This window comes from Syngnathoides biaculeatus, chromosome 17 (assembly GCF_019802595.1).
Source record: "Syngnathoides biaculeatus isolate LvHL_M chromosome 17, ASM1980259v1, whole genome shotgun sequence".
Classification (NCBI taxonomy): domain Eukaryota; kingdom Metazoa; phylum Chordata; class Actinopteri; order Syngnathiformes; family Syngnathidae; genus Syngnathoides; species Syngnathoides biaculeatus.
Window position 1 is genome coordinate 22,735,680 of NC_084656.1, and position 27,340 is coordinate 22,763,019.

At 46.8% G+C, this 27,340-nt stretch overlaps 1 protein-coding gene across 4 annotated transcripts; it reads right to left on the reverse strand.

Annotated features, from left to right (window-relative positions):
* On the reverse strand, window positions 1-27,340 carry garnl3 (GTPase activating Rap/RanGAP domain like 3). Of its 4 annotated transcripts, none has more exons than XM_061800619.1 (31): window positions 27,141-27,340; window positions 24,854-24,923; window positions 18,830-18,904; window positions 18,569-18,668; window positions 18,320-18,438; window positions 17,790-17,854; window positions 17,419-17,482; window positions 17,088-17,114; window positions 16,817-16,892; window positions 16,626-16,724; window positions 15,385-15,488; window positions 15,183-15,291; window positions 15,073-15,118; window positions 14,895-15,001; window positions 14,157-14,272; window positions 13,456-13,560; window positions 12,627-12,701; window positions 12,410-12,524; window positions 11,813-11,839; window positions 11,619-11,732; window positions 10,124-10,240; window positions 9,823-9,980; window positions 9,545-9,703; window positions 8,872-8,938; window positions 7,618-7,725; window positions 6,973-7,091; window positions 5,257-5,392; window positions 5,095-5,154; window positions 3,000-3,227; window positions 1,980-2,100; window positions 1-1,833 (listed from the first exon to the last, which is right to left on the reverse strand). In XM_061800619.1, exons 1-31 carry the CDS (start codon window positions 27,188-27,190, stop codon window positions 1,692-1,694), a joined length of 3,078 nt encoding a protein of 1,025 aa, XP_061656603.1. In that variant the 5' UTR covers window positions 27,191-27,340; the 3' UTR covers window positions 1-1,691. The 4 variants fall into 4 exon arrangements, with proteins under 4 accessions (XP_061656603.1, XP_061656602.1, XP_061656601.1 ...); XM_061800618.1 differs by having other exon boundaries at window positions 1-1,830; window positions 13,456-13,578; XM_061800617.1 differs by having other exon boundaries at window positions 13,456-13,578.

Consider the following 27,340-nt stretch of genomic DNA (forward strand, 5'->3'; position numbering starts at 1 on the left):
CGACTAATCAGTTCAACGCCTAAGCTAGGCTCATTTACGTTTGCCCGTCCGTGGAGTTTCACATTATACTCGATGTTAATATTCAACTCGCAGATTTTCGTGAGAGAAAATGATCTGGTTTGCTTGGATATTTTGGTGTCAATCTGCAATTTTTAATTACGTTTTGTAGTCTGCTGCTCGACGTGTGTGTTAAAATAGTTTCAAAAGTTTATGACCACCTTTAAGTAAGCTCAATGCTAATTTTCTTTGTTTTGTTAGAATTTCACATGACATGTTAGCGTTAAAACGTGACTTGTTCCTGAGCTCACGACAAGTTAGCATTAAGCTAGCGGACTTTCGATCTGGTTTTCCGGGTGGATTCGGACCGTAACCCCCCCCCCCCCCCCCGCGTATAAACAAGCGTTCACTGTATTTTGTTGAAATTTGACGTCGAGGTGCAGGACGTGTGGTCCAAATTTTCGTTAGAAAACCGATTTGTTCGAAAAACCAAACCGAGGTACCGCTGCAATTTGGAATAACGGGGCTAGCTGGAAAAGGACTACAATCATGGCTGCTGCTGCTGCTGCTGCTGCTACGCCCCCCCCCCCCCCCCCCCGGAAGGAGGTGACGCAGTTCCGCGCCGGCTGCTGGGAAATGGCACTTGTGAGACGCCTCCAGCCCTGTTACAACCTGTGCACGCTCGACAAAAAGCGCAAGTAGCCGGCTCGCGACGTCGTACCCGTGAATATACTCAATAAAAGAATAAAATAGATCTGTAGTCGTTTGTTATAACACATCTATAAATATGCATGCCAGACACAGCGCTACTTTGTGTACAGAGAGACCTCCACAAGCATTTTTTTTTTTTCCGGATACGACACTTACATGAGCAAACTCGGGCTTAATGTGACTTTCGTAACTTTTGGGGAGTCGCTCGAAACGGCCGCAAGTAGAAGCTGGTCGGGTCGCCGCTCTTTGGGTTTTGATTACAAACGCGCACACGCTGACACGACCGTCTGGAACGGCAGCCATCTTGGAAGAGGGCAGACGGAAGGAATGCAAAAAAAAAAAAAAAAAAACAAAGAAACCCTCAAAAGCACAGCAATGGTACTCAAGAAAAGTTTACACGCCACTCACAAAAAGTTCAGGTGAAATTTCAGGGCCGATGCACGAGAACCTTTACAGGTGAACTTTGACCTTTGCCAAACTTTTGGATGCAGGTTGAATGTTTTCCGTACTTTTTGCATTTGCAAAATTCAAAACTACCCCAGCAAAGTGGTGGTCGGTTGTTTGAAGGAATTATGCTAATCCATGTTAGCCCCTCTATGGCATTTCCCGTTTTGTCGGCTTTAAGCTAGCTCACTTTGGGGTGACGAAATATGGTTGAGTGCTGAAATGTCCAACTGGGAGTGGAAAAAAATCAACTTTACCGGAAAACTGTCAAAGTGATGTTTTATATGACACACCCTCAATGGTGGACGGCAGAAAAATGGGAACGGGCGCCACGGTACGCTATTTGGAAAAAGTCGAGAGGGTGTTTTGATCCATTTAAATGTGTTCAATTGGGGTTCACGTTTCTGCAATTTGGGTTCATCTGATCTGAAAAGTCCAATCAGAATCCACTGTTGTTGTTTTTCCTGCGAACCTTTTTGTGAGCAGCGTGAAAGGTAGAGGAAGTGGTTATTTAAGGGAAGTGCACGGCGGGATTGTCTTCACTTGAGGTCCGGGACGTCTTCGAGGGCGAAGGCGCCGGCGAGCGGCGGCCCGTCGGCCCAAAGCACCGACGTCTCCGGCTCGGGCTCCAAAACGGACGCCCCCTCCAAGTCGGCGTCGCTGGCCTCGCAGTCCAACCTGCTGAGGGAGAAATCGTTTTGTCCTCCTCCGGTGGGGTTACTGACTTGTGGACCGTAGCGATTCGATTCGTCATCTGGAATCCGAGCGTTCGGCACCAGCGACGAATATATTCGTCAAATAGGATGGCGGAGGAGACGGCGGCTGACCTGTCGCTGTTGGTGGACGTTAGCGCTCTGGTTCTGGCTTCCTCAGCCGCGTTCTTCCTGCTCGTTCTCTTCGTTTTGGACGCGCCGCCCTCCGACTTACTGCTCGGTTCTTCCGTCAGGCCTGTTCAAATTTTGTTTTTCTTCTTATTATAGCAGTGAAGGCCCGTGCACTGAATTGTCATTTTCTTTTCTGTTTTTCATTCATTTTGCTCCGGAATTGGTTAATTATTTCATTGCAAAGAGAAAAATGTTCAACAGTGTACATGTACAGTAAGGTTTATATTCTATGAAATAAGTGGTTGGTTGAATTATTGGAAATGATCAAAATAAAATCTTACCATAAAATAATTTTATAGATGCACTATTTATTTAGTTTATCAAATTATTACTTTGGGCGGATTTGGAACATATTTATTTTATAAATTGTTGATTAATTATTTTTTGGAAACCTCAATGGTAAATAAGGCAGGATATAAATGTAATATATCATTTTTCTATCAAAACCTTTCCAGGCAATTTTTTTTATTCCACTGAATAATTGGTTAATAATTATTTAAGTTTGAAACATTTGTACCAATTTTATTAAATGCTTGATTAATTATAATTAAACTTAACCTAAACAAACACTTACAGAATTTAATTTAAAAAATTGACATTAATTATTGTATTCATTAGTGATAATTGATTTTAATATACAGAGAAATAAACTCGTTGATTAATTATTAATTTTCTGTAAATAATAATACAAAATTAAATAATTTTACATATAGCTTTAACAATTGCTTCTTTAATTGTAAATGAATTATTAAAAAAAGAGAAATAATAATTATTTTTCATTAATGAATTATTAGAATGCATTTATCCAAGCCTTTTTCCCCCAATTTAAATATGTAAATAAATAGAAGCAATGGAAAACAAATCTAAATGTTAAAATAAATAAATTGTTTTTTTTTCCCCAAATATATTTGTTTTTGTCGACATCTCAAGTTGAAACCGAAAGAGAAAGAAGCGAACATTTACCGAGCAGCTCCTTGCGCGTGCGGCTGGCGATCTCCTTGATTTCCATGCGCGACAGCGACAGCGAATGGGAATGCGCGGCCGACGCCAGAGCGGGGGCGACGGCGACGGCGGGGGCGGCGGCGGAGGCCGGCGCCTTTCCGGCCGGCGGCGACTTGAGGGGTCTCTCGACGCTGCGGCCCACCAGGTTGCACAGCGGGATCTTGAAGATGCGCTTGCACGCCGACTCGCCTGCGGGGAGGCCGCGGCCCGACTCCACAACGTTAGCGCAAACAATAAAAATAAAAATGTACATTTTGGGCGTGGCGCGGAAGGAATACGGGTAGCTTTGCTTCGGTTTGCCACACGATTGGAAACGACGAGCAAGAAAAAAAATGAAAAGAACGTTATGATCCAACCAGATAAATAAATAAAAATCCGGAAAAATTGGAATACTGAAGAAAAAGTCACAGGTGGCAAACTCAAGGCCCGGGGACCACATCCGGCCCGCCGCATGATTTTACGTGGTCCGGAAATTTCAAACTGTTACATCATAAATGATAACATTGAGATATCGCAAGCATTAGTTGGAAAACCAGCAAAAAAATCTTCACGTGTAATCTCCATCACTGAAACATTACGTTAATAATCTTTGGAAATGGCGGGTCCAGTTGAGGGTTCTGGTCTCAAATTTGGGTTTCCAAACCCGAGGCAGGGGATCAAAGTGGAACTTCAACTTTGTGTTCAGGTTTTAAATGAATTTTTTTTTGTCAAAAGAGGAGGAAAAAACATCGGTTGAATTCCGCTTAATTGTCATAATTCCAAAGAATTCTGGAATGTGCTCGGATCTGTTTGGTGTCTTCGGAGCCTCCTCGGCTGTTGCGGAGGTGACCGCTGGGGGGCACTGTTGCCGCTTCCGATGAAACGCCACCACGCGGGTTATCGGGGCTCCGTCGGGGCGATCGGGGTTATCTGTCACGCATGAGTCACGAGACGAGATCTTTACGAGAGCTTTTAGCGCTAATTGCCGCTGCAGTGACATCACATGACCCTGCGCCTCCCCCACCCGCCACTCCCTTCCTCATTTGGATTTGGGCTGACAAAAGTCTCCATGGCGACCGTGCAATCTGTAAATCACGTCCTCCCCCCTTCCTTCCTTCCTTCCTTCCTTCCTTCCTTCCTTCCTTCCTCCCTCCCTCCTCGCAGTCTGCCTAATCGGCTCTCATTTTTTTCCCCCTTTTGGTGACGGAACCGTTGCTTGAAAACGCTCATCCGGGTTCTGTTGTCGCATTTTTTATTTTTGCGCCGTCGCCAATTCGGCAGACCCGTCTGCGCCAATCTGGGCTCGATGATGCGCTTGGGCGAACATGATTTTTGCATCGCGGGTGTCAAACTCGAGGCCTGCGGGGCCAGATCTGGGCCCCCGCATCATTTTAAGAGGCCCGCAAAAGCAAATCACGTGCATCGACTTCCGTGAATCTTTGTTAAAATGATCATCGTTACTCTATTTCGGAAATCCTCTGCGTCCTCTTCCACACGTAGAACTCTTGCGGAGTACACCGGTCCGTGGAATGAGATAAACCGCGTCCAGCCCGCTTGCAGCACTGGTCACAAAATTCGGCCCGAGAAGTCCTCAAATTAGGGATAGGGTTTCAAACCCGTGTTAGGTTATAAACCAAGATTAGGGTTTCAAAAAAGGGGTCTCAAATTAGGGTGTCAAACTACAGTGTGGATTTCAAATGCGGGTTCCAAACAAGGATTAGGGTTTTCTTTCACCTTGGCTGAAGGTTTCAAATTAGAGATTCGAAACCGGGTTCGGGTTTTCACGAGACTTTCAAAGTGGGGTGAAGCTTTTCAAGCGAGGGTTCAGGTTGCAAAGTCTCCTTTCAAAGCCAGCGTTAAGGTTTCCAGTTGACGTTTCAAATTCAGTTTTCCAGGCGGGGTTCAGATGTCAAGTTAAGCTTTGACTTCGACCTTTGCCCTCCGCTCTCATTCGCCGATTATTCCTCTTTCTTGTTCTATGTGATCCCCTCGTTTCGAGCGGTCGGTAGGAGGAGGAAGGACGACAAGGACGCCACGGTCACTTCGCGTGTGGTTTTTCGTACGGCGTTCGCGATACCTTCGGCGTCCTTAGACGTGTACAGCGAAAGCCTGGTACCGTAGGGGATCCGTATCGAATCTGAACCAGGGACCGAGAACAGGGGTACACACAGACAAACACAACATATTTAGGGAAGTTTTCACATTTTCAACACAAGTGTTTTTTTTTTTGGTGGCTTACCGTCCCCGAGCGGCGAAGGGAAGACCGGCATCTCGTAGCCGGTGGGCGTCTGCGGGGAACTCTGCGAGCTGGCGTCCTTGGAACTGCAGTTCGAGGCCGAGCTCACCGGAGCCGACGACACGAAGTAGATGTCCGACTGCGCAGACGGGGAGGGTTCAATTCTGACCGAAGGCAGGGCGACCGCTCTCCGGAATTTGCGCCGATGAAATACGAGCAACGTCACGATCGCTCGGTAGCCGTGCGGAGCGAGCGCCGTACGATCCCCGCTGGGCTCGTAAAGTCGGTGGTCAAACGAGAGCCGAGACAGCAGCTTGCGCTCGTGCTGGGGATGGATACGGTGACGTGGAAAAGTGCTCCCCGGATCCCCGAGTCCAGATTATTTTCTTTTTAAAATGCATATTTACGAGCCCCAAAATTCACAAGAAAACAAAGTTATACAAATCCATGCGAATCACAGACAGCCACAGAGAGAAAAGTGGGAACAGTCGTGGAGCTCTCAAGAGCCCACAACGACAATCAAAGACCCGCAAACCTGACTGAGCGCTCCACCTTGCCAAAGGAACGCTTCAACGACTTTGTGGAGCGAGGAGACGACATTTGAACTATTTGGAAGACTGCCCGTTACACCCCGTGCGCATGAACACGGTATTTGAGTAAAAAGGCCATCACGCCTACAGTCAAACATGCCAGTACCAGCAGCAGCAGTTTCGATTTTGTGGGGCTGATTTCTCACTTCAGGGCCTGGACCACTCGGCGTGATCACCTCATTCGCAGCTGTGGACGTTCATATTCGCCATTTACTGCCGCCACTGAATGTATTATCCATCCATCCATCCATCCATCCCTACAGCCATTTTCTTAGCCACTTATCCTCACAAGGGTCACAGGGTTAGGGTTTGAACACGGGACCTCACAACTGTGAGGCCAACGCTTTACCAGCTGAGCCACCGTGACGCCTGAATGTATTAGTCAAGTACAGCTAGGCATGAAAGCATCTCTCGTAGTTTTTCTGTGAAATGTATTTTTGTACACCGTTAAAACGACTAACAAATCCCCGCAAATGGCGGCGCACAATTTTTGAGCAGAAGATAAAGATGAGGGACTGAATCTCGTCTTGTCACGTCAAATGCGGGGAAGACAAATACTGTACCAAGATGTTGTGAAGTCAGACCAGTTTTGGCATCTCACACTCGAACCGGGTACGTAACTATGCGGTACAAACATTCAATTGGAGCCACGCGGTAAGAGAACGTCACCGACTTTGTGCGATATATTTGTAAACAAATTCTTTTGAAAGAGAAGAGTCTGGGCCACTGCAAGCAATAAACATCGGGTAAACTTTCGGCGGAGAACTTAGCCAACCGCAATTCCTCAACAGTGACTCACAAAAGACGCCAAACTGACAACCGAAGAACTGCTGACCTCACTAAAGAAAGATTAGCCAACAATCTAAAAATATCACAGCAGTTTGATAAAAAAAAAAAAAAAAAAAACCAAAACAAATAAAAAACAGCATTTTGCCCCCAGTCACTGAGTGGTTGTATCGCGATGGTCTGGGGCTGATTTTCGACTTAAGCACCTGGACGACTTCCTGGGATGAATGGAATAATGAACTCCGCTGGCTACCGGGAAATTGTGAGCATCGGGAAATATCAAATACTCGCCCTGCGCCGTCAAAGCAATATCTAGGAGTCCAGCAAAACATCTGGTACTGACCCGCGAAGAGGCGAGCTGCAGTTCCGGGACTACTGCGGTGTACACCAGGTTGCCGTTGACCACCAGGCGGATCTCGATGGAGTCTGTGGTGAAAGCCAGGATGTAGGGGAAGGCGCAAACTGCGGAGAAAAACAAACGCCAGCCTCAAGGTGATGAAGACAAAAGCGTATATTGCAATATCTGTATTGTACAACAACAACAACAACAACCGTATCGACTCTTGATGAATTGATACCAATGTATTAAGAGAGGCAGTAACATCACAATACGGGTACTTACCAAAAATAATTATACAGTACAGTATTGTACTGTCATATCTTTAGAGAAAAATTATGCAATATTCGTACCACTCCAAGCAGCTACAGTATCAGTATCTTGGCATATTGATGACATTTCTTCAAACCCTATACTACATGGCAGTACTGCGATATTGCCCCACGCCGGCAGCGATACTTCATCTTGAGAGCATTCTGTAGAAAACTGGCTGCACCGCTGCCATGCTGCCCCCTCCTGATGTGAAGCGTGAACCGTTACCTCGAATGTCCCGTATTAAAATAGAATACAGCGTAGCAGCTCCTCCACTTTGTGTATTTGTGTCTGTAAAAGGTGTACGGCGTTAACCGCGGCATCGCCGTGGCAACGTACCGATGGCGTTGGGCATCTGGTTCCAGCTGAAGTGGAAGTCGGACGCGTTGGACTGGATCATGGGCGTGGAACCGTTGAACGGACAAACTTTCTTGTAGGAGCAAAGATCTGCCGAGGAAGAAAAAAAATGCACTAGTAGGCGCTTTATCCTCCCGAATGGGACGATTTTGGTATACTAGTGGGACAACTGCATGCTAAGAACGAGGTAAAACTGCGGACTTGTCGGCATCTGCCCCGCCAGTACTACTTGGGAAGCACTCGGCGTTAACCAAAAGTTTTTTCTGTTACTAGTAGCACTCATCGTAGTCTGCCAAACATGTTATACTAATAAGGACCAGGAGTGCATTAGTACAGTACAAAGAACTTCAACTGAATATTAAATGAGGCTACTAGTGAGCGACACATGGCTACTAGATGGGCTTCATAGTGTTACTAAAGCAGCAAAGTAGTTTTCTAGTTGGGTTTTATCGCATAGTATTAGGCCAAAAGTGGTATTACTAGAGGGGAAAAAAAAATTACTAGCAAGACAATCATTCTACTAGCACACCCTCTTCCATCCACTAGTGTGTTGAATTGTCTGACTAGTGAGGATGATGAACTTTCTACTAGTTGGACCTTCATATGGACACCAATGATATTGAATGAATGATAGCGAATAATTATTCACAATACTACCGGTACTAGTGAGTAACACATTCCTACAAATTTAGTTTAGTTTACTACGAAGGTTTAAATGCTAGTAAGGTTTAATTCCATACTAGTTTATGGTAACTACTAGAATTGTATAACACTAGTAGCACTAGTCGTATGCAGGGTTACCCCAACCTTCACTAGTGCAGTTTTGTGAACTAGCACACACATTGTTGTCACCAGTAAAACAATACTAGTAGGAAAATCACATACCACCAGTGGGGATTTTGGTGCTATTGGTCCTGGAGGGTACAAGTGAGTGTGCCATAGCGCTACTAGATGGGCCTCGTAGTGTTAACTATTACACCACAGTAGTTTACTAGTAAGATTTAATTGAGTACTTGGAGTGTAAATTTTTTTTACCAATTAGACATTGGTGTTCTACTGCTGAAATGTCTTCAAACAAAGAGCATACTAGTACACGGACCTTAAGATGGATGTCAGGGATAAGAAATAAATGCTAAAACTTCTTTCCGTGTACGCATTCGTGATGTTGGTGGTAGTAGTTGTGGTAGTCGTAGCGGTGTTATGATTGTGATCGCGTATAATCGTCATGTCACTCACAATTGTAACACAACAGCAGACCGGCCTCGCCGTCCTCGTACACGTCGATAGCCGTCACGAAATTGACCTGACGACAAAGCAAAAGATGAACTTCATATTTTGGATTGGCTATCATGGTAGTTCCCGTGCCATTCTGCAGAAGAAGCGGGCGAAAAGTCTTCAAATCCATGCTCATTTCTGGTAGCCCGTCTATGGCATTTCACATTATTTGTGGTTGGATATAATAATATGTTTTGTTTGTTTTACTTTTGTTCAAATATACAATTTTTACTTGTACTTTGTTGTATGCTGTGTGCGTATGTGTTGCTGCTCTGTGCTGGCGAGAGTAGCGGGAGTGAGAAGGTTTACAATGACCAAGATCTACGTTCATTTATCTTATTCAGTTTATCGGATTTTGCATTATATTTTGTCCGACTTTGATTATGATCATGAAACATTTCATTGTTGAACAAAATTTGTCTTTCTTTGGGACAATTTTACAGTAAACGTCATGGAGAGGCGAATAAACCACTTGAAGCAAGCACATCGTGACTCTTTTTTGGAGAACTGTACAATTGAGAAAAACTTTGAAAAGTGTGCTTTCATATTTCCTAGGATTGCACGTGTTTGATTACGCGCGTACGAGTTGGGTTTTAGAAACGGGCCCGTCTCCACGGGAGTTTTGGCGCGTCACCCTGTTGGCGTCGACGTGGTGCAGTCGGTAGGCGTCGCCCGTGCTCTCGTTGATCAGGTCAAACTGGTGCTTGTAGCCCACGCAGATCATGTTGTCGTTCTCGCCCGTCGGGCCGTCCACCAGCGCCATCACGGCGGGCGGGTCGCACAGGCAGATCTCCTGTAAGGCGCGCCACGTGGACCGGCGCAAGTAAGCGAGTGGATTCAAGCTCCTGAAGCCACCATGTATACGACGTGCACCTATCGTTGACAAGTGCTGTCAAATCGAGCGCCGCGCACCCGTATGTACTGGAACTCCTCCACCGGCGAGTCGGACCCCCCGACGGCGCCGAAGCCCTCGAAGCGTTTTCGCGTGATGAGGAGGAGCTTGTTCCGGATGGCCGCCACGATCCTCAGCTCCGAGCCGTGGTGTGTGTTGATGGAGTACAAATGGCAACCTGGTGGGTTGGGGGGGGGGGCAGAGGACAGCTGATTGGATCGGCGCGCCGGGCCCGTCAGTACGAAAACGCCAGGGAAAGCCTACTGGAACAGCTGACCTCGGTTCTGTCAGTTTATCCCGCGTAAAAGCTTTCCGGCCCACCTTTGGTCTTCTCCAGTTTATTCTCGCGGCAGTCGCACTTGCTCCGGGCCGCCTGCTTCGGGTCCGGGCCCCTCCTCAGCGAGCTCAGGCGGAACACGTACAGCCGAGCGTCCTTCCCTGGCAGAACGACGCAAATACAGCAAATGCCCGACTTTTAGCGTCTTCCGCGCAAGCCACAGAAGAAGAAGCCGTCAATTGTCAGTTGGGAAAAATATCAATCACGGTATCGATATTTTGTCCCTCCCCCCGCAGAGAGGCAGCATCAAGTCCATTTTGCCAGTCAACCAAACAGTACCATGCGGTTCTGATACTCTGTGGCGTCCCTAAGAGGCGACGTCGCATATCGATTTCGATGCGATAAAACAGCGCTGAGCCATATGCGATATTGATGTTGATACTGCCCAACTGATACATAACAATATTGATATTTTGTCCAAGCGTGACAAGCATGACCATTGATATCTAATGTTGTAATCTATTGATACTCGCACTGCAGACAAAAATGCAATATTTTTGCAATATCAACATATATTCCGACCCCTTAACAGCAACAATATCAAAGTATTTGATACTGAGAGTTGATTTTCATTGAAAAAAAAAAAAAAAATCCTTACGTTGGGATTTTTTCTCACCTCTAAAATGTACAATATTGATATCTGATGTTCCGAATCTTGATACAGATGAAAACCAAAATGACACAAAAACAAATTAATATTTTGTCCCAATAATACAAACAATGAGACTGACAAGTGATGTCAATCTATTGATACTTGACACTACATATTAATATATCATATCAGTATTTTGCGCCAACCCCAGCAGAAAAAGTACTATTATTTGATACTGACTGATAGAATTTATCATCATTTTCCATATTATCAGTTCCATATCTTTAGAGAAAAATGATATGACACAACATGATACTGAAACTTTATCCTATTAGTTAAAATTAAAAGTATCTATATTTGATAATGATGCATCTTGAGCAATACTATTCAGATATACGTGTATTTTTGTATATGTTTGAGCAGTACTAATACTGCAAAATCCAGGACAAAATCTTGACACTGCAAGGGACAGCCTCGTGACCCTTTGAGATATTTCTTTGCTATTTGGTATGATTTCATAGCGCAAGCCGTGCAAGACGCGTCCTCAAAAGCGAGTTAATCACATTTGTCGGGACGAGGGCGAGCGAGAAAAATCGATGACGCGCTTTTGCCGCGCGCCCGTTGAAATTGCGCGTTCCCCTCTTTGCGGGCGTATACTTTGTACGCGTGCGGTGAAGATGTACTTCCTTTAGCTCCACGGGATAGACGCACACAAACGACATCAGATCGATATCGATCGATCGGTCGGTGGAGCAAAGGAGGTCGCGCGTCGATCCGGTCACGGAGATTGAAGTGCAAACCTCTGCCGAGGCAAAACGGCAACGCCGGATACTAGTGCAGCAGTGTTGAGATCTGATTTTGGGGTGTGATGTCATAAAATCCTTCACCTTTGTCTGCCCTGGTGACGAGCAAGTCCTGAGGCTCGAGTACGTCCATCTGCTTGACCGGCAGCGTCTTGTCGAACAGCTGCAGCGGCACCGGCGCCGGCGCCGCCGGAGCTTCTGCGACACGCAGGAGAGGAAAAAGGTCAAAGCTGAAGAAGGAAAAAAACGGCGGATCGATCTGCCCGACGCTCACCCACCGGTGACGGACGGGGGCGGATCGGGGCCTGGAAAGAAAAGAAAAGGGGGGACGCGTTAGCTAGCCTGCAGGACTTACATTTGAGGGGCTCACTGAGACTCGGTGGATGACTTCTTATTTCCGTTTTCTACTGGCAATTGAAAATATAGAAATAATAAAAAAAAAAAAAAACAGACTCATTCATTTGTTAGTCCAATTTGATTTGAAATCAAAAACTAAAAACATGCTAATTCAAAAAAGTTTCGGGTCAGATCGGAAATACAAGAACGAGGACTCAGGAGTTCACTTGCTACGAGATGGCAGCATCTTGTGGCGTCTTGATGCCGAGGAACTATGTTGAAGTCAGTTGAGGAGCTTCATTTTGACAAGATTAGTGCTATGCAGCCAACTTGTGGCATCGACATACTGAAAACAAAAACATCACAGTTGGAAAATAATAATGATGCTAATTATCGGTCGGCGCGACGCGGGCTTCGATTGCCGATTGAAAACGGAAAGGACGGAAGACCCACGGATTGATCGAGCCCGTCCGGCTTTGATCGGGAGGACGGGCGAGGTGACCCCGGCGGGACGTCAATTGCAATTAATCCCGGCTCACCGTCCAGCAGCAGGACCCCCGCCGCGTCGGTGGCCACCAGCAGCGACTGAGCCCACGAGTCGGCGCACACCATCTCGTGAGGGAAGGCGCCGCAGAACGAATGCGACTCCCACGGCTGACCCAGACGCACGCACGCCAAAAGAGACACACCCCCTCGGTCAAAAGGCGGCCTCGCTAGCTGTGACGCTAGCTCGCTCGCTCGGTCGCAGGCGCTCACCTCCTTTCTGCACAAGCCGGTGGTCACCAGGCTGGTGGGGGCGTCGCCTCTCACGATGGTCTTCAGCTTCAGAGCCTAACAGCCACAAACTTACACCTTAAGGCTTTGTTTTCAATAAGATTCCATTTTTTCAGAGCCGATGCCCCGCCCCTCTGCAAAAAAAAACAAACCTCTCCCCTAACCCTAACCCACCCTATCCAAATCCCCTAACCTCCAACACTACCCTAAAACCTCTACCCTCGCCAGCTTAACCACAGAGTCCTGACCCACCTAACACAAACCATAAACCCTCACCCCAACCCTAAACCATCGCTAATCCTAAAACCCAAGCCTTAACCCTAACTCTTGTCTTGTCTTCACCTGCGAGATCCTAACCCTGAACCTCAAGTCCAACACTAACCATGCCCCCTTTAGTAAGCTAAACCCACCTGAACCAAGGACCTCCAGCCTTACCCTGAACTCCTAAAAAACAATGTAGTTCCAACCCCGAACACAAACCTTTTCTCTACACCCCTGATCCTAACCCCAAATCTTGCAATATCCCCAACCCTAAGCATTTGATCCGCTTTCCCAACCCCTTATCCCGAACCCTAAAACCTCCCTATACCCTTGTTTACCCAAACCTCATGAAATTGAATCCCAACCTCTTTATGCAACCCCAAAACCCCAAACATTAACCATACCAATACCCTCACCTCCCCGAGACGCACCTAACCTTCCGCTGAGCCCCAAACCCAAACCCAAACCGTAACCCTTTCCCAACTCCAAACGCTAACCACACCCCCAGCCCACACTACTACTCTCCCCTCTGCTGCGATTTTCACGTTACCTGCCCTATCCTGACGAATTCGGCCTGACGCGCTTCCTCCTTCTTTCGCGCCGACTTCGGCGACTCGGGCAACACGTCGCTGAAGGAGCGACGGTTCAACATGTTCTGCGGGGAAAAAGGGACCTAAAATGCGGTTCAAACAGACGTACACGATGCAAGTGGACGGGAAGGGACGGGATGGGATGGGATGGGGGGAACGGGGAAAGCAGAAGACAAAAGTCTGAGAGGAGCCGACCCGGGATGGCTCGGAAGAACAACAAAAAGGAATTCTTGCTCACTCTACTTAAGCCCATTCAGGGATACGGCAGCTGTACAGTACTTTACTTGCATATTTCTTGCATAGTGAAGTAAATTTGATGAATCCGTACTTGGGTTTTTTTTTTTTTTTAAATCTTTTTTCCGTGCAAGTATTTGAGAAAAGAAAGAAAAAAAACCATACACAAGCGACAAAGAGAAAGAAAAAGGAAAAGGCAGCACTGCAGAGGAATCAGCGAGCGTGCGCACGCGTGCGGCCGCCACTGGGCCGCCGTGGCGCAGTGGGCCGCAGTGAACGACGCAGTCAGCATCTTCGCAAATCGCAGCGGCGGCGACGACGACGACGACGACGACGAGGAGGAGGAGGAGGACGAGGCGCCCCCCCCCCCCCCCCCCCACACTCCCCAAAATTGTGCCGTTATCCACCCGAGACTTGCCGGCGGTACCTTGTGCAGGTCGGGCATGAGGTCCTGGTAGAGCGAGCGGATCAGCATGTCCAAAGTCCGCTGACGCTTCTGGGCGAACGTCGGCGTCTCCAGTGTGGCTTTCTCTCCGTTGATTACTGAAACCGAGACGACGTATTCGGCGGTTATGATCCTCAATCTTCCAGTAGTGTCTTTTCATACTTCGCGCCCTCGCCATATTGCAGATATTTATTACGTTCGCCTCAGGAACATTACGTCAAAAGAGCCTTCAAGTCCGAATTTAGACTTGCGTGCAGTCGTTGACACCCAGCAGGTACCACAAGATACTGCATTCCCAGGGGGGTTGTAGTACATATTCCTCACTTTGCGTTAAAGTAGCATCCTTAGAGTGCCGCTATGCTAATTTCCATTAGCCTATCTATGGCCTTTCACACGGTATGTCTGGATTAAGCTAGCAGACTGGAATGCATGCTTTGGTTGAATATTTTGGTGGTTAAAAAAGTAAGACGGGACTGTTTTGATGTTTACAAAAACGTGCCATGATGGCTGAGGACGATATTGGCTTGAAACTTTGCTTTCAAAAACACGAGCCACGTTTAAAGGCTAAGTTTGCTGTGAGCGTAAACACGTCTTTTACGTTTTGAGTGATATTAAACTGTTCAATGTTTTTTGAAAAAAAATCTAATGTTAAGTTCACTAAAGACCAAAAGATACAACAACAAAAACCCCGCGTACGTATAAAAAGTACATCACGCTTACATTTGACGAGTAAAAAGTCCCTGAATTCGTGGTGATCGGTAAAGACGGGCGGCGACGGGAGAGGCGGGCCGAACAGCGGGACGCTCTCCTCGGAGAAAATCTTCAACCTGCGACGAGGCAACGTGAAGTCGTGAAATCAAAAATAATACAAAACCCAAACGTTCACGGAGCCGCTCACCTGTAACTGTCAGTCTGGCCGTTATATCGAACCAGCGCGAAAATGTCTGCGGGCGCGAGTGAAGGAAGCGCGGCTCGGAGAAGCTAACGCGGTTTCCCGGGGAAGGATACGAGTGAAGTGCGAGCGGATCATGGACGGCTTGAAGGACGACGACGCCTCGTCGCCCTCCTGGAACACGATGGTGACGATGTCGTTTCCGATGTGACGCTTTCGCTCCACCTGCGGGGGGCGACAAAAGACACTTAACCCCGCCCTTGTGGGGACCTGAAGCTGGATGTCCACGATATGGAATGACAAGAGTTTGACGCACACCTGTTGTTTGTTCTCTTTGGAGTAGGGCAACATGGTGGACACGTGGAACATCAGCTCGTGGCCCTGATACACCGTGTAGATGGACTTGATCCCCGTAGTGTCGTCTGGAAGGAGCGGAAAAACGCAAAAACGTTAGCAAGGGCAGCTCGACGCGCGGCTAACTTTGACTCAGCGGCTAATCCGTTGACGGCGCAGGTGGCCAATCACAACTGGTCGCCTTTTCCTACAATTCAATGAGTCACCTCACTGAATTTCATTTTGAAAAACATTTCATTTTGCTGATTAAATTAATTGAATTATTCAGCAGTTGCTATCATTCGAAAGGTAATAATTGATTGGACAGAGACAAAAAAATGTTCTCAAGTGTTATTTTTTCACATTTTAAATGCCAAAATGTCTTTACCGTGATGTGTGCCAAATGACGTTTCATAATTTCTGACACATTTTCGGAAAATGTTCATTACATTTTGACTTGACATCTATAATGTCATGCGATTTTGTGTAGTACCGAATAAAGTTTTGTTTCCTCTATAAAAGCTATCGTTATTCCATATTTTTCCCATACATGTTTGAAAAATCTTTCACGTCGGACTGCCACAAAATTGGTCTATTGATGTCTTGATTGTCGTTACTCTTATGGCATGAAATGTTTAAATGAAGAGTTTGTTTTCAAAACGAGACATAGGCATTTTTTTCAGATTTACGAAACTCGCGCCAAAATTATCCACCTCCGAATGGATAATTTTGGCGCGAGTTTCGTAAATCTGAAAAAAATGCCTATGTCTCGTTTTGAAAACAAACTCTTCAAATCGTGAATAAAGTTTTTGCAACAAGGACTTTGAGTACTGCAAGGACGGACTCATATAAAACCAACGTGCCATAAGAAACTGCTAAATGAGAAAAAATATGTACTGGATGGATGGATGGATGGATGGATGGATGGATGGATGGATAGATGGATAGATAGATGGATAGATAGATAGATAGATAGATAGATAGATAGATAGATAGATAGATAGATAGATAGATAGATAGATAGATAGATAGATAGATAGATAGATAGATAGATAGATAGATAGATAGATAGATAGATAGATAGATAGATAGATAGATAGATAATGTGTGAAAAAGGTGCTTGACGTTGCAACCGGGAGTAGGCGGCCAGCCAAGTTAGCTTAGCTAGCTAAGATGGGCGAAGAGCGGAAGCGGAAGCTGAAGCCGTCGCGCTCGTGACTTCTTACTCTTGGTGTCCAGACCTCCGCGGTAACCGGCCCATCCTTGCAACGTCACGGTGTCGCCCAGCAGTTTAAGAAACTTCTCGAAGCTCTCGCTGCCCATTTCTACCTTACACAAATACAACACAAACAGACAAACGGCGTGTAGACGACGGCCTGGGCGGGGAAAACATTTTTTGTTTTTGTCTTTTTTTTACCGTTGCTAAACATCTCGTCATCTGTGAGCTGTCCGTCTTTGGCAAACAGGACCCCGAATTTGAAGTTGACGGAGCCCTGCGGAAACACGGACAGGTTCCACTCACGAAGACCGCGCTGGCTATCACTGGCTTGCCGCGACTGCGCGGTCAGTTGGAGCCTTCCAATATGTCGTGAGCGCAGGTGGCGCCGCGTTTCGCGCCCTCAGTGGATCCCGCGATGCATTTTGAAAAGTAAACAAAGATACAAATCACGGTGGGCGGCAACTTGTACCTCTTGTTCCTCCAACACTAGCAGATCCTGAAGGGGAGAGGACACAAAAGTCATGCTAGGCTATGCTAGTATAGTACATTATAGTGACTTCATGTTATGCTAAATTACGTTGGATGACATGGCGTAGCGTTATATTATGTGACTTTGCGTTATGTTCCGTATGACGGTTAGCTTCGTTATGCTAACTTCATTAACTTCTAACTTTATAAAACTGTGTGACGTTCGATTCTGTCCCCACCAGATTGCATTGATGATATTACTCATGATTCCGTCACGCTCTCCGCGATGTGACGCTACGTTGCGAGGGCACTTTGGAGCACTTTGCGCTCACCTTCTGAATGTCGGGGTTGAGGATCTCCCGCGGGCCTTTCTCAAACCTGTCCATGTTCATCGCGCTGCCACAAATGAGGTGGAAAAAAAGAAAAAAATAACTGGAGACAAGGCAAACGGCCTCAAGGTGCGTTGACGACAATGCTATGATAACATTTTGAGTCACCATGTTTAAAACAGCACTTGGAAAAAATATATATTTTAGGCGTGCATTAGCTTTGAATCTATTATTTATGCACTTATGGTTTTTTTTTTTTTTTTTTTGTCATGGTGTTTGAAATCCACCATTTTCTCCCATCCACATGTTATGCTTCCCCCATGTTGTTTGCGTCTTTTTTGGTGGATTTTCTCGGGGCAACGAGCGAGGCTCACCTGAGGATGGACTTGACCGACAGGGTTTTGGTGGGGCTGTACGGGAGGCTGATCTTCAAGGTGCCCTGTGCAGAAAACAACAACAAGACCCGGCTCGACGCCTGAAAGCTTTCCAGTGGCCCCGGACAAACTGTTGCCGTTCTTCATGCGTGTCCACCGATATGCATGATGATGACCAAGGAGCCAAATTGTCCCCCCGCCCCCTTTCGCATTAACTTCCTGTCCAATGAGCAAACATCACGGGGCTCATGGTGCATTTGGGAATGCTGGAAAAAAAAAAGAAACTTGAGGCTTTGGAATTGTGAGCATTGCTGTACAGTCCGATTTCAGTGACAGCAAAATGTATGCTAACGCCATTCGCCCATCTATGGCATTTTGCATTTCACGTTAGTGAACATTCGGCAGTGAACAATTTGCAATGTTTAGCGACGAGAAGATTGACTAAAGTTTTTCTCATCCAAGGCACCTCAGAAAGTGGTCGCTAGCGTCATTGCTAAGCACGGCCTAGCTAAAACCAAAAGAGTCAGTACCGTTTTTCTCCACAGGATGGCTCGATACTGCGGAACCCGCTGGTTGTTCTGGTCGGACAGGACCACCGACAGGTAGAAGGGGTTCTTCTCGGCGTCCGTGCCCACGTAGTTCTGGTGCACTGAAAGGAAACCGCCGTCGATTTTTAAAAATAAAAAGAAGGTTTCCTTCAGGAACTGAATGCATTTATTTGCAGTGTCATCAAATTGTGGTTCCGATCTCGGCCCACGTGACCCTTTTGTCGAACTGACCTTTCCCGAGGAAGTACTTAAAGAACCATCTGGTGTGGTACTCGGGATTCTCCAAGTGGACGTCGGTCCTCCTCCAGGTTCCGGGAGCGTAGTCCAAATTCTGCACATCACACAAATAATAAGGTCAACTTCCCTTCTGGGCCACGCATTGATGAGAGGGGATGTGTCTAATTGTTGGGGTCTGGGAGACTTTTATTTGTCCAAAACGGAAACATGGAGGAGAAAGAGTTAATCGGTGTAAAAGGTCCGTGTCTCGCGTACCTCGTCTGCGGAGCCGTTCTCCACCCTGAAGCGTCCCGCCCTCTGAATGGCGCCGTCCGCATCGCTGGAGATCAGCTACCCGCGGGGGTCCCGCCCCAAATTGCGGACAGAAAAAACACGCAAACGTGCGTTTGAGGGGAATCACAGCACCTCCCGATGTTTTGCACTTTTGAAGAAACTGCACATCAGACTGAAATGCGCCTTGGAAAATGGTAAAATACATATTTTCCCCGAGAGGTACTACGAGGTTATCTTCTTGGCGTCTACACGCAAACAGCAGAAGAGGAGCAAGTACGCCGACCATCATCACAATTGCAGCACATGTTTGGTCGCCAGGCAACCGGGCGTATCACTTCTGCCTTTTGACAACCCCTCCCCCTCCCCCGCAACCCCATCTTCATCATCTTCCTCCTCCCCATCGGAGGTCATTGCGAAGATGCGGCGAGGCGGACGGATGACGGGGGAACAGCTTTCGATGATGTCGCATTGAGGACGACCCCCCCCAACACCACATTTTCAAAGACAAGCTGCCCAAATTGATGCAGATAACGTGATAAGAATTAGCCCAACCCTTCCGAGTATGTAAGACTATTCCAAAGTATAATATATAATATAATATAAACTCAAAATTTTGCACAATTCAACATTTTTCATTTATTATTTCACAAAGGTCTCCAGTTCCGTCCACATTTCTCAACCCATTCCTACGTTTTGAAACATTCCCCCCCCCCCCCCACAATTCAACATTTTCTACGACACAATTCCAAAACTCCAACCGCAACCCTTGTGAGGATAAGCGGCAAAGACAACGGATGAGTGGACAATTCCTAAATGTTTGGAGCTATTTTCAAAGATTAGCCCGACCATTTTTCAACAGTTTCATTTTTTTCTTTCATTTATCGCCAAATCTCCACCCCCAACCTCCTCCATCCAATCAGAGAGCTCGATAGCGTGCGCAGAATACGGCGCAATTTCCCGTTTTTCTTTCATAAACGCCGGCGCGGAGGACGGCGCGCCTCCTTGTGAGGTCATCTCGTCAACGGGGGCGAATACGCAACGTCCATATTAATAGGCCCGCGATCCAAAATGAACAACAACACGAGAAAGAGAGAGAGAGAGAAAAACATTGCATGCACTGCCATTCCATTGCAAAATGTAAAGTGCATCCATATTTGCTTTGACTTATATCTCGCCCGCCAGCCCCCGGCCGCCTCCCTTTCGTGGCCTTCGCCTCGTGCCACATTTAAGCAAGCTTGGCGTCGAAAATCTTCTCCCTACACGAGCGCCATCCGACATTTTAACAAGCGAGACGAGACGGACGCAGGTCGAGTCTCTGAATTATGCAACGCGAGAGCGGAGCCGCCGCGGCACTCCCGGAACCTTCCCTCGGGTCGGCCCGGGGAAATGGAGAGGATACAAAGTGGTGCCGCGCTCTGGCGGGGAGTTTTCCTCTTCATTTTGATTTGTTCATGGGTGTTTACAGTATACGGTACAGGCAAGTACAGTGCAGTACCACGTTGTGCCACAACATGTGCCGGGGGCAGCGCTGAGAGACGCGGCGCAGAACGCAGGTCACGTGACCGAGCAGGAAAAGAGGGTTGCGGACTTCCCGTCCGCCGCGATAGCGATTGACGACACGAGCGCTAAAATATTTTCCGTGTTGTTTGTTTACGTAGCCGAGCGTTTATTGTCGTCTTTGTTATCTCTTGGAAAATAGCTTTTGTCAAACGACAAAAGTGCAGGACTAATAGACAAAGAAAAATGAGAACACTCACAAGGAGCTGTTTTAGACCACCACTCGCACCCAGGCGCTCACACAGAGACGAACTAGCTAGGCCCCGCCCCTTAAAAACCCCCCAATGATTGTGACTTTCAGTACTTTTGATTTAAGTTTTATTTATCATTGTTTCAGACCCATAAGATGATTTGTGGATACAGTATATCAAACAGCCACAGTATAGCACCAACTACTGGCGTGGAGGACTTACTACACGCCAGAGTCCTTTGCCTTGATAGTCAACGAGTGATTTTGGAAGCTGTCACAAGTACCCGATATCTTGAAATAAAGCCGATACTTGTTATCGATACTTGCCCAAACATCGTAATTGTACTTTATTAAAAAACGAATGATTTCTTTAATGCTCTTTTATCATCCTTGGGTGTGTTTTCATATGAAAAACTGCTATTTTTCTTTATTAATAATGACAAATATTCGTGGGGGCTGGCTGGAACAAATTCAACTTGTAAGTCAAGGTAAAAAAATACTAAATATTTGTAATTTGTTTCTTCCCACTGCTGGCGAACCCCCCCCCCACCCCCCGACCCCCAGTCCTTGTTGGGGGGCTGGCGACAAAGTTTAACATGAAATGTGCTCAATCAATAATTTTGGCCACTTGTCAATGCAGACTCATGCACCTCCTGGGGGGTGGGGGGTGGGGGGGGGCGATGGCGGGGCGGCAAGAGTGAGGTGACACTTGGGCGGGGATGGGGGCTTTGGTGGGGGGGGTCAGATGGGTCATGGCATGGCGCCGGCCAGAGTTTGGTTTGCAAGATGATTTGTGGATTGCATTCGGGTTGGGGGTGGGAGTGGGGGGGGGGGGGGTTGTCGGTGCAGTCACGATACCTCATTCATTTAATGGGCTTTTATGGAGGCAAATATGGATCTCAGATTTTTATGTGTGCTCTGTGGAGTGAGGGCTCGGATCGGAGTATAGCAACCCCCCCCACCCCACCCCGTTAATTGTAGGAGATAAATTCTACGCCCGGATATTGCATTTGGAGAGAAATATGCTTCAAATACAGAAGCTAGTTGGAGCCTTCTCTGCCTCTTGCTCGTTCTCTTAATCATGCTGCTTGTCTTCCAATAGAACTCAGTGCTGCCCCCAGCCTGTTGTGGCACAACGCGGTACTACACCAATGGTGTGTAAATTTAAATTTTTCCGTAAAGTGTAAAAACACTTCGAATAACTGAGTCGTTTGGCGCAGAGCGTGACCTTGAACAGCCCTTGCCCAAGGTTGCGGGTACGAAATCTGCCCATGGAAACGAGCGGGTGAGCAAATGCGCGGCACGACCTGTTGTTGTTCATGTCGCACTCGAAGAAGCGCAGCAAGACGGCCAGCATCCGGAAATCGAGCGGCTGGCGTGACCATATTGCATTTGGAGAGAAATATACTAGAAATACAGAAGCTAGTTGGGGCCTTCTCTGCCTCTTCCTCATTCTCTTAATCATGCTGCTTGTTCTTCCAATAGAGCTCAGTGCTGCCCCCAGCCTGTTGTGGCACAAAGCGGTACTACACCGACGGTGTGTAACTAAATTTAGATTTGCCTGTATGGTGTAAAAACGCTTCGAATAACTGAGTCGTTTGGTGCAGAGCGTGACCTTGAACAGCCCTTGCCCAAGGTTGCGGGTACGAAATTTCCCCAAGGCGCGGCACGACCTGGAGAAAGTAGCCATTGTTGTTGTTGTTGTTGTACGTGTCGCACTCGAAGGAGCGCAGCAAGACGCCAGCATACGGAAATGGAGCGCCCGGCGTGACCAAACGCGGCAGGCGTCCTCGGGTGGCAGACGCGCACAAACACAGGCGCAAACGCACACTCACGCACAAACACAAACGCACACGTCGGACGCGGATTAATCCAAAGTGACAAAGCGGACAAAAAGCCTGACGGGAGAAGTCGGTGACGGCGGCAGACGAGAACGTCGTCTTCCGCTTACCGTTTGGCGTTTCTCGTGTCAGACGACGGCAAAAAACTCTCACAACGTGCGCAAGCGCACAACAACAACGCACAACAACAATAACGGTGTTATTGGGAAATGAAAGTGTGTAATAAAATCAGAAGTAAGAATTCCACCAAAGTCTTTTTTCCCTTTTGGATCTCTTCAAACAATTTTCATGTGCACTTTATTTCCCCACGATCAAAAACCATTGGATGAAAAGTTTATATTGCATTAATGTATTCCTTCCCATTAAATAATTGCAGAGTATTCATAACGGGATTATCTAAGGTATGAATGTTCGCAACTTTACCGTTTACATCAACCAAAACAAGACTACCCCTGGCACAAATACAAATAAATAAAATTGAAATTTGTTTTTTCCTTAATAAAAGCCTTTTTTAACAAAAAAAAAATAAATCAATTAAAATACCATTTGGGGATTAGAGCTCGAGGGTGATGGACACTTTCCGGGTGCGCTTGTCAAAATAACAACTACCGCAAATAAATAAACGAAAATGGGATTAAAGTCAAATGAAGGAAAAATAACGTGCACATTTTTGCACAGTTTTAAAAAGCTTCCCATGAAGGATGCGCGTTTGTCGTTTTTCTGATCGACAGTGAACTCAATGAAAAATGAATTCGTCGATTGTTATAGTGAGCAGAAAAATAATCCTAAGAATAAAAAAAAGGCGTTGGTTCAGTTTATTCTTTTTCTGTATTTTAGGAGTCCTGTCGTTGCACTGCGCAGCGGCGGCCACTTCATAAAACATACATCGGCATTTGCACAAGTACACTTTCCATATTTATTTTTCTTTGGAGGCCGTCAGTGACTTCATCCCGACGACTCAGCACTCCGCTGATTGACGGCCGGCGTTTTCCCCCTGACGCTAATCTGGCCCGGAAAGGAGCCTCCTCGGCGGAAGCCTTGTTGCGCCCCCCCTCCCACAAGAAGCAACGATGACTCAACTCAACGCCTCGCTCGTCCGCCCGGGAGGCTTTCTGGCTTTCGTGCCGGCAGCGACGCAACAACAACAAGACGGATGAATTGTGGAGGAAGAAGAAGGAGGAGGAGGAGGAGGAGGAGGAGGAGGAGGAGGAGGCGGCGGCGCCGCTGGACCACACCCAGCGAACGGTGACTCATCCGCCCAGCGCCGCGCCGGATCTTCCCCGCTTCCGTTCGCTCGTTTGTCCAGAAGCGTGACGAAAAGCAAAAACCAGCTCCGTCCGAAGCGTGCGACGCCGATCTCTCGAGCTCCCGATTCGCTCCCATTCCCGTACGACGCAATTCATCCCGATGATGATACGATGACGCGCTCCATACGATGCAAAAATGATTCCATTTCAGTGACTGACTCCAAACACGATTGCGATATCGCAACACGATTACAATGCAAAACAATTGAAGTCACTATTATATGATTCAGGCGGCTGGTAAAGCGTTAGGCTCACAGTTCTGAAGACCCGTGTTCGATCCTAACCCGAACCCTATGGATTCCCATCACAACCCAAAACAATCAGACAGTATGATTCACACCGATGCGAGACGACTGACTCCAACTCCGACGTGATATGATTCATTTCGAAATCCGATTCTACAGAATTGTTTTTACAGTCACAGAATGCGACGATCAACTGCAAGTGTAACACAATAAATTACACACACTAGAGTACACTCTAGAATGACTCTAACTACGAGCCAATAACGACGCGTGAACACGATGATAATGATAATCTTCACCAATGACAGTACAACACAATTCATTCCAATTATGATTTCGATATACGATTCACTCCAATTACGACGAAATTCACACTCCTGATTGCGATACAATTGACTCCGATTAGGATCCGATCAAATTCACGATCAATCTAAAGCGACTCCCGATTGCGAATGGATCTGCTCCGATTATGATATGATTCCCGATACATTTAAAGCTACTGCAGACGCAATACGACTCAATAAAAATATGAAATGAGATCCAATCCAACGTCGGTCCGATTCACTCCAATTACGACACAATGCGATCTCACCGCAGAGGCACAATTTCGTACGGATTTCGACACGGTGCCAAAATTACGATACGTTCGCAGTTGTGTAGTACACAATGTACGACATCCCGTACGCGGCGCATAAAGCCTCTCCGGATGCTTTGCGTTTCTCTCCACTTCGGATACGACAGCCGTCAGCGGTAAAGGTCACGTAGCGCATTTTGGCTGCCCGTAAAATTGCGCTCGGCACCCTCGTAGCCCCGACATTTTGTGACGCGCATATAAGTCGTAACAATGTAGCGTACGTATGACTCACCAGCTCCACGGAGCCGTAGTGCTTCCTGCTGAAGTCTCCACGCCGGCAGCCCAGGTCCTCCGAGGCCGAGCTGCAACGCAAACACGCTCGGTAAACACAAAATCTCTGGCCGCCGACACGGACGCAAATCCCTTCATGCTCATTTGCTCATGAAAAAAAAAGATTTCAAACATACCGTGAAATCCTAATATCACCAAATTCTACTACAATGATACGACGACAAAGTCAAACAATAGTGTAGTTCCAAGTGAAATGTAACGTAAAACACTCCTTTTTGAAGTTGCCGTATATCGCTTTGACTCATCCGTATATTTTTAGGTATATGTCCAATATGCGGAATAGTAATAAAGCGTGAATAATTTGCAAGAAAAGAAGTTGCGAGTGAGTCAACACTGCCCCCGCCGGTAGCGGATGAGCATTGCGCCGACTCGGCTACTTTCAGGCCCGATTAATCGACAATCGATTTTGCGCAATCGTCCAAATTCTTCGAGCGATGATGACAACCATCCTGATCGAATATTATTGTGATAAACAATTCTCTATTGCTATTCGCTTAGATCGATAGATTATTTCTTGCTTCAATTCAATGTACATTGAGCTGCTCCCTCTAATACACGCCTACACCACCAGGGGGCAGTATAACAGAGCCCTACGAATATATCCAACTGTAATATTCGCCGTTCTCTGCAAATGATCAAACAAAAAACAGACCAAAAAAAAAAAAAAAAAAAAGCCACGTATTGCTAATTGCAGTGTTGAAATAAGAGTTGTTTCAAGTTTATGATGACATCGGCGTCAGTGTTGGACAAAGCCGACGTCGCTCGTTTGTATAAACAACGTGCGTCTTCGTCTTTGCTCCGTTTGGCTTTTTGTGTACGCCTCAACGCACGCCAGCGTCAAATCTGGCAGCCGGCGGCCGACGGCAATCAGCTCCTCCGCCGCCCTGAGACGGAGGCGTTTGGACGTCGCTCGGAGCTTCAAAGTCGGCCTTCCGCTCGCAGCCGGGTGGGCGGCTCGGAACCGAGGGAACCTTCCACCGGACTGCTGCTCGCACTCCCCCTCCATCATCATCATCTTCTTCTTTTTCTTTTTTGTTGTTGTTGTTTCTGAAAAGTGTTTTTGCACAACCTTCTCCCCCGTTTCTTGACACTGAGGGCAGGCAGCAGGGGATCCTTCCTTTTTGTTTTCAGAACTTTCCACGTGTAAAAACTACGTGGGAGGGCGACAACTATTTTTAAAACAACTTTTCATCCGGTTTCTCCATATTGCGGCTGTTCATCTATTGCACGTCGGCGTGTAAAGCATCTCCGTGACGTCCCTCGACCGGGGAAGAACGCACAAAAACCCAAAAAGCCGTTGGTTGCCTTCCCTTCCAAACAGAATCCCGCAAAGCGGCAAGTATTTACCAAACGGCTGCCGTACGACCGCAGGAGCTACAAAATTGCCACGGCAATCCGCGTCCGTCGCCTTTCGGAAGCACCTGGAAAAATTCAACTTTGGGCCCGTCTTGCGGCGTCGCACATTGTTGTCCGCAGCCCGTCCAAAATGACGTTGCAAGCTTGGTAACGGTTTCAAATTTCAAGCCAGCCAATAGCCGTTTTCCAATTTGTTAGCATCAAGCTAGCAAATTTGCTAGCTTGTTTTTAAATACAAGTTGTTTTCACACTTCCTTTGGCAGTAAACTTCAAATGGGACTGACAATAAAGAGTTTGAAAACTTTTTTCCTGTCCAAAACCACAAAACCGACGCCATTCACCGTCCCGTTTCTTTCGTTTTGCGTTGCGTGTTAGCATGGAGCTAGTGAAATTTCGTAATGCGATTTGCATAAATAGCGTACGTAATTGTTGTTGTTGTATGTTTCGTTTGGCCGTCAACTTCAAGTGGGCGTCACAATAAAAAGCTCTTTTCTTTTCTTTTCTTTTCTTTTCTTTTTAAAAAATAATTCCACTAGTAGTGAATAAAACATTACTGGTAAGATGTTGTTCTAGCAGTGCGCCACATAGAGTTGAGTGCATAGAGCAATAAATCTTTAAGCAGCTGTCCATATGCATGCAGCACATAAAAAAAAAAAAAAAAACCCGTAAAAGAGGACTCGCTTGGCCATTTTGGATGCGATCTCGCTCCAAAGTTCGGCACCTGCACGAGGACGTCGCCGATCGGATTAAGTTCCATGAGCGGAACGCGACTCGGCAAAAAAAAAAAAAAAAGGATCAGGAGGCGCGTGCAACAGATGCAACGACGCCACAACAAACACAACATGCACATTATTATTATAATTTTTTTTTACCGCTGATTGAAAGTCAACAGTTTCGTGGACGCCTGGTCCACGATGCTCATGTCGACCCCAACAAACTGGAGGAAAAAGAAAAAACTGAAAGCTGCTCGCCGCTCCTCCTCCTCCTCCTCCTCCTCCGATTTCAATTTCTCCTTCTTGCTAAGCGAGCAGCATCCTCATCTTCATCCTCATCCTCATCTTCACTTACTGCA

Coding starts and splice junctions, on each gene's coding strand:
- garnl3 (XM_061800617.1), bottom strand. CDS start 27,190: ATGAGCATCGTGGACCAGGCGTCCACGAAACTGTTGACTTTCAATCAG. Junction 18,439..18,568: donor TAAGTACTTCCTCGGGAAAG/GTCAGTTCGACA, acceptor GTTTCCTTTCAG/TGCACCAGAACTACGTGGGC. Junction 3,228..5,094: donor CACGTCTAAGGACGCCGAAG/GTATCGCGAACG, acceptor GCCTCCCCGCAG/GCGAGTCGGCGTGCAAGCGC.